General features: G+C 41.8%; 1 protein-coding gene across 18 annotated transcripts in view; it reads left to right on the top strand.

Moving 5' to 3' along the window:
- Positions 1–12,860, top strand: part of ANKRD44 (ankyrin repeat domain 44) — a 348,870-nt gene that overhangs the window by 242,115 nt on the left and 93,895 nt on the right. For all 18 annotated transcript variants that reach the window (XM_070241458.1, XM_070241459.1, XM_023622277.2 and 15 more), the window contains 4 exons: positions 160–228; positions 2,571–2,711; positions 4,620–4,700; positions 8,173–8,284. In XM_070241458.1, the coding sequence (XP_070097559.1) occupies positions 160–228; positions 2,571–2,711; positions 4,620–4,700; positions 8,173–8,284 (403 nt within the window). The remainder of the gene's footprint in view (positions 1–159; positions 229–2,570; positions 2,712–4,619; positions 4,701–8,172; positions 8,285–12,860) is intronic.

Raw genomic sequence — 12,860 nt, 5'->3', positions numbered from 1 at the left:
CGTTACTCTTATATGTTCATGTTATTTTTTGTGCTGGCAGAGTTTAAAGCTGGAGCTATCATTTCCCCTCTGTCTGCATTCTGCAAAAAACAGCTCCTTCTGAAGATAGCCCAGCGCTTGACCTCTACCATCTTAATGATGTTTTCCCTGTCTTTCTAGTAATGTGGAATGTATAAAACTCTTGCAGAGCAGCGGAGCGGACTTCCATAAAAAGGACAAGTGTGGGAGGTATGTAAACAGGGAACTCTGCTTCAAATGCCTAAATAAAAGGGGCAGGGAACAGTCTATCTGGAATCATGTTATGTTGAAATGGTAAGCAGGGAAACTAGTTGGGGGAGCTCCCATCCTCAGAAGGAAACTCCTTCTTGTAGGGAAAGCACTAGCAAAGCAGGCACGAGCCGCCAGGAAAGCATCTCCTCTCACAGCTTCTGTTAGAAGGGCCAGCGGTCTCTCTTCTCCTTCCAATTTTTGTTTCAATATCCTACATGGATATAGTTTTAAAAATTCTATTTGTAACAGAGTAGAATGCTTTAGCCCACCTAACCCAGAATTTGGTCACAAGATCTGGAGCATTTTATTATATTCATTGAACATTTGATCTTGGGATAAATCTTTAGACATGTTTACAACATTAAACATACACACACACACACACACACACACATACATAGCTAGTAGCCCCTTTGGCTATTAGGCTGGGTCATAGAACTTTTATTACCTTAATGGTCCTTTGCATAGCTAAATCATGCCATAATACTTGCTGGTCCATGGATATATATATACATTTTAAATTTAATTTAATTTAATTTTTCCATAGCATCTCTCTAACCCTCCCGTCCACGTGCATCCTGGCTCTTGGAGTTGCCACAAATTTCTCCTCTTACCAACCTACCTGAGACAACTGCTCCTCCTATTTCCAGATTTATGTTGAGAGACACCTCCCTCCCCTCTGACAGGGCTGCCCTGCTCTCTGCTGCCCTAACACCCTCCGTACTCCATGACTGCAGCACACCTCACACTGTCTCGTGGACTCTGTTTGCTTGAGTCTCTCCTCACCTGACTGTGGGTGAGGACAGGGACTGGTCTCATTTTCTCTTTGTCTCTGGGCTCTGCCGCATTAGGTTGATACCTAATAATTTTCATACTTTTAATTAAAACATAAGCAATCCAATATGTAAAATACTCATAATTTGCTTTTTTTGGATGAAAGAGGAGAAAATCAACTCCTAAGAGAGCGCATAAATTGACTACTAATATAAAATAGTGGTACTTGAAAATTGAGAAATAGTTCTTGAGATAAAGTTACTTTATTTCTAGTATTCTATTTGATTATTAGTCTCTGAGTATTGGCTAGGCGTACCAGATAAACTGTTAAGTAATCGAGGACTAAAAGTAAGTAATATAAAACAAATTACTTCATATTTCTGCAATGCCTTCCCCTTGACAAGGTGCTTGTAGTTTCCAGATATTACTCACTTGGGTTCTTCCGGTAAATCTGTGAGAGATATGGAGATGCTTATTATCCTTTATAATAGATGAGAAAGCTGAGCCCAGAGAAACTAAATAAGTTATATATGTACGCAGAAGTTTAGACCCAGAATGGACCTTAGGGGACAGCTGCTCAAAGGTCCTTATTGAAATAAAGATGAGGAACCCCAGGCCTAGGGAGTGGACCTGGTTTGGCTCAGCTTTCAGGTCTCCCCAGACCAGATCCCAGGGCTTCTAATTCCTTGTGCATTTTTCTCCCAAGTAACCTACATCCCTACCTTCAAGATGCTTTCAGTTCAGTAGAGAAGATGAGACAACACCAATAAAGTCAAGGCAATGTGTGATGGGAGCTCAAGAGAGACCCAGACAGGAGCCACACAGTCTCAGACAAAAGAGAAAGAGAACTTCTAGAACTTAGGAAGTTTTGGGGTTTTGGTGGTGGAAGCTTTGAAGTTGGTGGGTGGAAGTGGTTCAGGAAAGGGCATTCCAGGGAAGAAAACGCCAGAGGGAAAGGTAGAGGAAGTGTGAACATGCTCAGGAAAAACTCATTCAGTTTGGATGCAGTAATGGGCTCAGCTAGGGGAGAGAGAGAGACTTTATAAAGATAGATGGGGACCAGTTTGGGAAGGTCTTCAATTCCGGACTACAGAATCAAGACTTTGCTCAGTGGGGAGGACCGAAGGTTTTAGAACAGGGTTGTCACATGTGGGTACTGGACCTTAGAAAACCCAGTTCTTCATTCATAACAACTAGAAATTCTATGGGAGTTTGATTAGAGCTAAGGAGGCCAATAGGGATGGTATTGCAATAGTCCAAATAAGCAGTAATGTAGACCTGAACCATGATAGGCCCTAGGAATGCAAAGAAAGGATAGATCTGCAGGTGGGTGGCCTTGTCTGAAGCCACTATCTTTGTAGCCTCAGTTCCGGCTTGTAAAGTCAGAGGAGGGCATTCCCTTGGCCTCCATACCTGAGAGCTGAGGAGCTTTCCACACCCCTAGGGGTACTGCTGTTGATGCTAGTGCTGATGACAGGTCTGTTTTTCAGGCCGAATGAAGTAATAAATTGCTGTTTGTTTTTCAGGACCCCTCTGCACTATGCAGCTGCAAATTGTCATTTCCACTGTATTGAGACATTAGTAACCACAGGGGCCAACGTTAATGAAACAGATGACTGGGGACGGACAGCTTTGCACTATGCTGCTGCATCAGACATGGATAGAAAGTAAAAACAGCCTTGCTCATGTTTCCGCTGGGGGTAGGGCTGGGAACAGGGAGGGTTTGCTCATTTTTCTTCATACTGCCTCGCAGAAACTGTGGATAAAGAACCTCTCTCACCCAGACCCAGAGGAGTTGGAATTGCTTCATCCCTAGCCCCAGTTTTCCCATTCTCCTCTCTTTATGTTTGATTATTACATCTCTGCACAATTACTCCCCTTCTCTGTTCTTTGGGTTGAATGCCAAGTGGAGATGTCAAGCTCAGGTCTTCAGTTCATTCAAAATCTGTTGTAATTTATCTGGTCATATAAAGCAGTTTTCATCATCACCACTTAAATGCTTCATTTGCTGTAAAACTTACATTTGCTGATATATATGTCATGCGTCAAAAATATTCATCTATGCATAATCCCAATAGCCTTCAAGCGCAGCATCACTTTGTGTAAACTAGGCACTATTGTTCCAAACTGGGCGTGAATGCTCTTTCAGGAGCTGGAGGAGAGGGAGTTGGTTGTCCTGGACACGTTTGGATTCTAGGTGGGTAGGAATGGAAAACAGAAATAAGTGAACCAGTTCAGGGGAAAAGGTAGGAGAGGCACCCACAGTTAATGAGATTGCTCTCAGAGACTTAAGGAGCAGGGCCCCCTTCATAATAATACTTTTTGATAACCCTGTTTGGAGAACTGTTGAGTTATTTGCTGCCCTGTGCTGTGGAACTGATTCTGGGGCAGTGCTAACTCCTTTTCTCATAGAGCAATGGCTTTCAAACATTTTAGACTGTGACCCACAGTAAGAAATACATTTTGCATCGTGACCCAGTACACATGCTCCTCATGTGTATGTTTTATATATATGTGTGTCAAATGGAAACAAAAATTTCCGAAAGCCATGTATACTTTTACTATGTGTGATGCATTCTGATATTTTCTTTTATTTCATTAAAAAATAATACTGACTGCAACCCACTAAATTGATTTCAGAATTCAGTAAAGAATTATGATCCATATTTCCACAGTTTGGAAAAAACACTGCTTGCTTTTCTCTTCCTATTTATATAATATTGGCCAGTCCGATGTAGCATGCAGGATCCCATAGCCATGCAGGTGATTAACTCAACAAATGCATACCGAGCATCTTCCATGTGCCAAGCTCTGTGCTAGTCCCTTGGAATAGAATGGAGGGGCAAGTCTCCATCTGTTAAGAGCTAGAGAAGGAATCCAGGATGATGAAGAATTACCCTGGCGGATGAGGGGTGACTAGGACCCCATTCCTGGATAAATGGCATGCTGAGCTGCCAAGGAGGCAGCAAGGAATGTGGTAGGAGTCAGAGAAGTTTGAGCTAAATTGCCTCCTTTTCACTTCGGGAGTTTAGGATATTTATGGAAGGATGGACTACTAATTTGTCATCTAAATCGCTGATACCTGGGTGGAAGTTTTAGGGAAGTCATGTTCTCAATTGGATTCCTTGGGAGAGAATATATTTACTGGGAGACCTTGGAGAGGACCAGGAATATCCTCAATGAAAAATCAGTAGTGCTCATATCTTATGGGTTGGGAGAAAAATCGCTGAGATATAAATTGCACCCAAGTCGTTAGCAACTTTGACATTAAAAAAATTAATTGTAGGGCCTGGCCCTGTGGCCTAGTGGTTAAAAATTCACATACTCTGCTTCAGCAGCCCAGGTTCACGGGTTCAGATCCTGGGTGCAGACCTACACCACTCACCAGCCACGCTGTGGTGGTGTCTCACATATAAAGCATAGGAAGACTGGCACAGATGTTAGCCCAGGGCTAATCTTCCTCAAGCAAAAAAAAAAAAAAAGAGGAAGATCGGCAATGGATGTTAGCTCAGGACGAATCTTCCTCAGGGAAAAAAAATTAATTGTAATTTTTTTCTTTCCCTTATGCTGAGAAGTAAGACTATCTTAGGAAATGCCCATGAAAATTCAGAAGAACTTGAAAGAGCCCGAGAACTGAAGGAAAAGGAAGCCGCATCGTAAGTTTCTTCTCAGCTTAAGCACGAGGTGCACGTACTGATGCTCTGTCTGCTTCTCTGGGTTGCCATGTGGGCCAGCCTTACTATTTTTGGGTTTCACTTGGGGTCTTGAGGAAGTGATGTGGACTTGCTTTAATGAAGAAGAAACTGTTCTTTTAATACATCTTTCAATTATGCTATTTTCACACAGGGAACTCTTTCTAAAATTGTAAGCTTTGCCTGGACCATCACTGTGATTGGTCAGTGGTTTTTAGGACCAGGTGTCTTAAATATCGTTTCTGACTCTGCTGTGTATCATGTGCCTCAGAGGACATAGTAAGCCTCTTCTCAGGGCCTTAGGCTCTCCTTTTATGGCCTGGGGATAACTATTTAGCAGATTCTATAAATAAATGTTTTGAGATTTTAGTGTGAAATGCACCAGTTGTACTCTCCCTCCCTCCCTAAAACACACACACACAAAGCCACGCACACATCAACTTACAGATAGCCCCCTGCTTCCTGCAGACAGCTTCTGTGGCTTCTGACAGGGGCTTAGCTATTACTGTCATAGGGGCTGGAATGACTGCCATCACCCAGGGGTGTTGATACATGGGGAGCTCTAATGCTTCATCCTCTGAGAGTCCTTCCTGCACCACAGGTCACAGTGATGTCAGTGCAAATAATCTATAACCAATCTAGAAATCAAAATTGGCGTGAGTTTATTATGAGCCAGATCTGAGGACTATATAGCCTGGGAGAGTCCTTTCACAAAGGAAAGGAGCACTCCAAAGAAGTGGGAGTTGACAGAGTGGTTATAAACCATCAAAGAGTATGTGTCACCTGTGATTGGAATGTCCCTTTCACAACAGTCATGAGACTGCTTTGCTGGCGTAGTATTTCACACAGCAGTTGATGAACACAGCAGGTAGCGGGTCTGTGGTCTCGAGCTGGGTGGTCACAGGGTGCAGCAGGCCAGCAATCAATCCTTAGTTTAGGGAGATGCTTATCCTTAAGGAAATGCCACTGTGGGGGAAGTTACATCCTTATCTTTAAGGGCATTCGTTCTTGTCTTTGGGACATAGTAAATACTTAAAACAGATGTACAGTGCATGCTCAACGCCATGTCAGGCCCTTTTGGAAAAACAAGTTCAGGCTAAATTAGTTTTACACCGAATGACTTCCTCATATACTCCAGTGTAGCCTATTGCTTGTCATTTGTTTATCAGTGCTCTGCCCGGTGCAGTGCCTGGTGTGCAATTGATGTAACTGTTTCCTGAGCAAGTGAACAAGTGAGTGAATGGTGCCCACACTTGGTGTCCTGCCCCTGGACCCGGTGGATGTAGTCTCTAAGAGTCTGCACACACACTGTCCTTGCTTGTTTATTCTCTTCTGTGGTCAGAGGAACCAGTTTCTCTGTGACCTGAATGCTGTGTCTACTCTGGGTCTTCCCGCTGCTGACCGGGCTCTCCTCCTGTGTCCAGACCATTGTGGAAGGGTGTGGTCAGATAGCGTGCCCCAGTGCAGGTTGTGGGATGTAACTTTGACTGTTGCCAGGGTGGGGGCGGGAAACACAGCTGTGAGTAAAGCAGAACGACCAAGGTTTTGCCCTAATACTCCAAAATTAAAATAATGATATCAAAAGACTAGAATTTTAAGCTACCTCAGAAAATGCTCCCTTCTCCAGGAAACTGCAAGCTTGCCCTAGGCCAGAGCAGCCCTCTGAGGGCTGATGGAGAGGGCAGGAGAGGCAGGAGGAGGTGGGGGCCGGTCTGTCTGGGAGCTCTTCTCTGCAGAGAGAGGCTACTCCCTTGTCCAAATATTCCCCTGACCTAATGTGCATTTCTGGATTTTGCAGCTTAGGTGCCAAAATTGCTAATCAGGGCCCTGGGAGGAGAAAAGATAAGCACTCCCACTTAGAGCTGGAATTCATTTTCCTTTAAAAAGAATGTGGAGAATATTCAAATTCTGCAGTACCGTTGTGATTTCTAATAGTACTGTTGGTAGTATAGTGCAACTCTATTCTGGGTTAACCGACTCTTTGGGAGCAATTCCAAGTGTTTTCCAAATTACACATTGAATGTGTTAACTGGTTTTTAGAATGTAATCCCTTCAGAAGCCGGGGATTGTGTGTCCACTAGAAAGCTATTTCTATTGAATGATTTTGTTTAAGGAGCCATATTTGGTTTAAAATGAGTCACACCTGGGATCCTGTCCATGGGCATTTAATTACCAAAATAAAAAAGGACTTCCTTATAAGGTGGTATCAGCACTCCAATAATAGTTTGATTTATTATGGAGCATTTTATGGATAAATCGCGTGATATGTAGGTATTTGGTATGAGAAATTTATGCCTTTCATCTGTTTTTCTAGAAATAAAATATCTGTTTTAATTGTCTTTATATGGGATTTGTGATATGTCTTTGTATGTGATGTATTACCCCTCTTGTCTTGTGCCAAAAGATAGGTAAATGTCATTTTAAAGTTTTTGAATAAACTATAGAAATTTTCCGTTGGGAAATCTTATTTACTGTACAGGCTTATATTTAAAATCTTAACATTGTGATTTGAGTATGAAATTGAATCAACTTGGCCTTGTAAAGGACGTGCTTGTCCCACTGTCACAGAAATAAAATGGAACTTACGGAGTACGGTGCCTCGTCATTCCTTTTGTACCAGCAGGATTCTTCCATCTGCAATAGCCCGGAACAGAACTCATTACGTCCCTGAGTCCTTGTGTCCTGGGGTTTGGGGCTTTTTAGCAAAGGTGGAGCCATGCCCCTTCCTCTAACCTATTGCAAAGATTGTGGCTTTTTCTGAAAAAGTACAGCAACTTTGTCAGAAAAGGCTTTTAAAAGTTATTACTTAGTATTTTACTCTAGTCTATATTCCTAATGGTGCAATTGAAGCCTCTTCCTTCATATGTGGTTCCTGAATTAATCTTTTATATTTTTAAAATGTTTATCCCTTCCTTTTATCTTTTATATTGTTTAGGCTATTCTTGGGTTCTTTTGTTTTCTTACTCTTTTTAACTTTCATTTTCTAATGTTTTGATCTTAGAGTCTCCAACAGCAAGGTTAAAAATAAAGCCCCTCTCTTGGGGTTTGCCGTGTTGCAACGGCCTGATCACGTCTTTGTTACATTTGAGACTTCATCTTTTGAACATGTAGCTCTGTCTAAAACTTATTATTCAGTAATCTTGATGACAGATATGTTCTGTACCTCAGATGAGAAGGAAAAAACCTCAATTACCCTCTTATTCCTAAAGCCTTTCCTGAATTCTAGAATAGCTATTTTAAGCTGAAATAAAGAGTGCTACAGAAAACACACATAAAACTTTCAGTACATAAAACCTCACTGCTGTAGGATTTTTAAGGAAGCACTTAAACTCACAAAGTGCTTTGTGGAGCGTTCATAATAGGAGGAAATTTACATTAATTATCCCTTTTGGTCCAGAGATATTTCTAAAATAACACCTCATCTTTCTACTTACAGCTGTCTAGAGTTTCTACTTCAAAATGAAGCAAATCCGTCTATCCGGGACAAGGAAGGCTACAATAGCATACATTATGCTGCCGCCTATGGCCACAGACAGTGTCTGGAATTGGTGAGTTATTTTGTCTTGTTTTGTTTTCTCTAACACACACACACACCTGTACCTAAACCTGGAAATGCTGGTCGTATTTCTCAGCAAGTGCCCTCACTGCCTAATTAAGTCTCCACTAGAAATCTCCTTGAAGATATTCTGTGGTAAGTGATTAAATTGTTTCACTTTACCATGTGTAGGTCTCTTTGTTCCACTTCTGTCCAGCCTAATCTCAGAGCTGACAGACACTTAACTCTTTTGTACATTAATTTGAACTGGGAATGTTAGACCTGTGTGTGGACATAGTTTGGGTTTTAAAGATAATTTGGATGTCTCAAATAAGCTCAGTATGTATTTCCGGCAGCATGCTTAGCACCCCAGTATTCGATAACAGTGTTGTAAGATGAGTTACATGGCTGTTAGTGTATGAGTTTGTCATGGTCCCACATTTGTAGTCAGGGACAGAAGTTGACAAGGGTACCACAGCAGAATTTACTGGAAATTCCAAACCACTAATAATTTCAAACCTATAGTGATCAAGAAACACCTGGAGTGTTTCAGAGGAGTCTGAAACTCTAATTCAAAGGCCAAAAGGGACCATAAATATAAAGTAGATGAATGAAGTGAGCCCAGGTATAGAACAATAGGGAGTGGTGGGGATTGTGGCAAATAGGAGGACATGTTCTGTCTAAAGGGAGAAACAACTAGTCAGTTCCAGCTGCTTGGCCGGTGGAAATGCATACCCAGGGTTGCCAGATCTCCAGTGTTTCAAGAGAAGCTAGAAATCTAGACTTTTTTATGTGAAATTTCCTGTTTCCAAAGCACTAGGTGTGCTAGGATGAACAAATGTGGGCTTGTGGCTGAATCCTGCCTGCAGGGCACAATTTGCCATCTCCTGGGCATCGGCCTTGGTTCAGCTCCAGCAGGATACATGGGGTATCCCAAAGTCACTGTCTCTCGTCCAATGGTAGGCACCATCTTTGCTGACGGGACTCCAGTTCTTTACCTTGTCCCTTTAAAAGGAGGAATCCTACTTTTCAGGGTTACTTGAACGTGTGTTTGGGGAAGCACTTGCACTTTATCAGCTGCACAGTCTGCTGAGAAAGGCATGAAGCAGAAAGTCGATGAGCAATGGTGTCAGTGCCCACGTAGAAATGACTGATGATGCCTGAGCTGTTTCCTTTCCCTTTGGCTTTGCTACTGCCTCTAAGTGGTTGCACTTAGGATCATTCTTACTATATTTCTTTTAACTATGGATGTGGGAAAATGTTCATAAAGGTCACCCAACTTGGAAATAAAAAGGTGATCATTCTAGTGTTGTTTTTATGGCATTCGTTGGTGAATCATACCTACCTTCGTCATTCTTGAAGACTTTGAAGTCTTCTTTTCTGTGGTTCTTGTGGATGCTAAGGATTTCCTTGTTTGACCTAGGGGATGGCATTTTTTCCCCCTCTCGTTTTGATTCCATCGTAGTTCCTCTTCCAGTTACTGTGGCTGCGTAACAAATCACCCCAAAAGTAAGTGACTTAAAACAACAGTAATCACTTATGAGCACTCGCTGTTTCTGTGGGTCCAGAATTCAGGAACGGCTTAGCTGAGTAGCTCTCGTTGAAGGTCTCCTGTGAGACTGCAGTCAGACAGTGGCTGGGGCTGGCATAATCTCAAAGGCGTCTCCACTCATATGTCAGTAATCTGGGTTGGAAGATTCAGACAACTGAGGTTCCTTGGGCCCCTCTCTCGGTCTCTATATGGTTTCTTTATGTGGTTTTCTCTAGCATGGGGGTTTCAGAGTAGCTGGATATCTGACTTGGTGACTAAGGCATCTGCCCAGGAGAGAGGGGGAGAGAGCAAGAGTGAGAGTAAGTGAGAGAAAGAGACCATATCACTTTTAATGATCTAACCTTGAAGGTCACACAGGGTCACTTCTGCTGTGTCTCTTCATTGTGGCAGTCACAAAACCAGAGAGTGCGGTAGACTCCACCTTTCAAAGGAAGAAGTGTCAAAGAAGTTGTGGGCATATTTTAAAACCACCCCATTCCATGGAAAGATGTAGGAAGCCAGTGATTCATAGCCTCTATAAGATGGATTTTAATGTAGAAGCACAAGCGGCCAGGGGGCAGTCCCTTATCTTATCGATGAGCAAAGCAAACCACAGGCGTATTAACTGGTGTGTCCAGTCATGGCTCTGGTCTGTGGAAGAAGGAGGACCATGAATCAGGATTCCTGATTTAAAAAAAAAACGTTTACGGCACCATGCTGCCTTCCATTGCAGGCTTAAGCTCCAGCACCACCCAAGGCTTTTCAACATAGAGCGAAAGCTTGGTAGGAACTGGTTAAGGTAGAAGGAAATATCACTTCTGCCTTGCTGTGGAAGCAGCATTGCTGTGGAAGTTGATTAGACCTATAAGCAAATAGGACTTTGTGTTTAGATGCCACATAAGAAAGGTTCCTCACAAAGTGTGTGTGTGTGTGTATGTGTGCAGCAATCAGTGGCAGAGGGAAGGTTTACTACCGTAACTCCCCATTTGAGCATGCATTCCAAGACGTGCGTAAGACTCGGCTGTCTTTAATCCGTTTTCACTATGAAAACTGTATGTTATGCTTAGACGTATCAACTTTTATTGCAAAGTTTGCTTTTATAGCCTTAATAACTTGTGCTGTTTTAAAGTACTTTGATGAGTTATCTTTAATCCCATAGTACGGTAACTCTGAGAATCATTATCATGTAACACCTTCTTTCTATGTAAATAATATACTACTCATTATTTTCGTTTTTCAGGAAAGCCGCCTCAGGGCCGTTATTTCTGTTATTCAATGAAAAGGTTTTCTGTCCACAAGATTTCACAGGTTCTGTCTCATAGTGAAATTACTCCTGTGATTAGATCAACACTTGCCCTGTGTAATTTACAAAGAGATGATTATTCTTGGCAATTATAAGACATTCAAAAGCAAGTAGGGGGAGGTATTAATTGATCCTAATTTGCACCGTCAGCAGAAGGGCACCAGATTGTCAATATAAATTGGTAGAAATGTCACCATTGTTTGCTTTTAGGAGAGAACTTCAGTGGGTCATTTATAACACAGATGGAATGGAAATTCTCATTTTCCTGAATGATTATAGTTGGATGGAAAGTTCCATGTATTTCCATTTTGGAATGCATCCTAAAATTCCTCTTGGGCGTAATTCAACTAAGCAAAGATCCTAAGCAGGCTATAAGCATTCATGTACTCTACCCCTTCCCAACCAAAACAAAACACGTTCCTGGGCTCTCCCATAGGAGTGGCGTCATAGAGCCAGACCGTTGCCAGTGTGTTATCCCCACCGCTGGCTCACCCAGCTGGGAATGGATTTGGGAGTGGAGGGGACCATCACCAATGGCATTTACTGCGTGTTCACCACATAACAGGAATTTTGCATACACTACACCCTTTAATTATTTTTTTCTTTCAGTTTCGTTGAGATATACTTGCCTTACAGCACTGTATAACTGTATGACTTGACTTACATATATTGTCAAATGATTACCACAATAAGTTTAGTTGACATCCATCATCTCATATAGATACAAAAAAAAAGTTTTTTCCTTGTGATGAGAATAAGGCCTCTCCTTGATACAAGAAGTGAGTTTTTTGAGGGGCATCTTTTCAAATTTATATTCTCTCTCTAAGAACACAATGCCCACCTATTCCTTAAAATTCCCGTTTCTTTGGGTACTAGACATTAGGAAAACAAACCAACTAACCGATACGTCCTAGGGGGTACATTTCTAAGACTCACCACTGCCATACCAATCTTCTCCCCCATCTCATGATATAAATACCCCAATCCACATCGAGGTCCTCCTTTTAACAAATTAGAAGAGGATGGGTGGCCATCAGAGCCAGCTGATTTGTGAGGCTGGTAAAATTTGTCTTTTGCCTCTCTTTCCATCTACTTGAGCAATTACTGTAATTATGATATCATTAAATATGTATCATTAGTTTTGATGCATATTTTGTTTGACATTTAACTTGGTATGCATTTACTTGGCGTTCACGGTTTGTGGGTCTTCTCTGTGATCATAAGCTTAGAATTTATAAACTGTACTTTGTGTTCAATCTGTTTTGCTATAATCAAAAAGAAACAGAAATTATTTAGTTGTTTTTACTCTACTTCTCTTATATAAACTTATATGGAATTTATTCCATGAGCAAAAATCTTCTGGAAAGTAGTATGAACCCCTTAGCCTTGGTAGAATAGCCAAGGATCAGAATTCTGGCAAGTCTGCCTACTGAGGCCAGTATTCTCAGCTGGTCTTGATCAAAGATGTATGTACTATGTGTGCAAGCAAAAATCTGCCCACAAATGTATGCTGAGAGCTGTGATCAGTCATATTCAATTGGGCTCAAAATATCAAAGCAGAATGGAGTAGACTTGGCTAGTACAGCATCTTGTGTCTGAATAAAATTTATGTTTGAGTGAAGTGAGGGAGTTGGTGAAGGAGAGCTCTGTGCCTCCCTTTTCCTTTATCTGGAATGCATTCTTACTGACTCAAGAGAAAAATCAGAGAATCATGCCCCTATTTGGAATTTGTGAGTTTATATGGGCATGCTACTT

Source organism: Equus caballus, chromosome 18 (assembly GCF_041296265.1).
Source record: "Equus caballus isolate H_3958 breed thoroughbred chromosome 18, TB-T2T, whole genome shotgun sequence".
Classification (NCBI taxonomy): Eukaryota; Metazoa; Chordata; class Mammalia; order Perissodactyla; family Equidae; genus Equus; species Equus caballus.
Note: the sequence above shows the minus strand (reverse complement) of the source record. Positions and strands in the feature narration are given on the sequence as shown.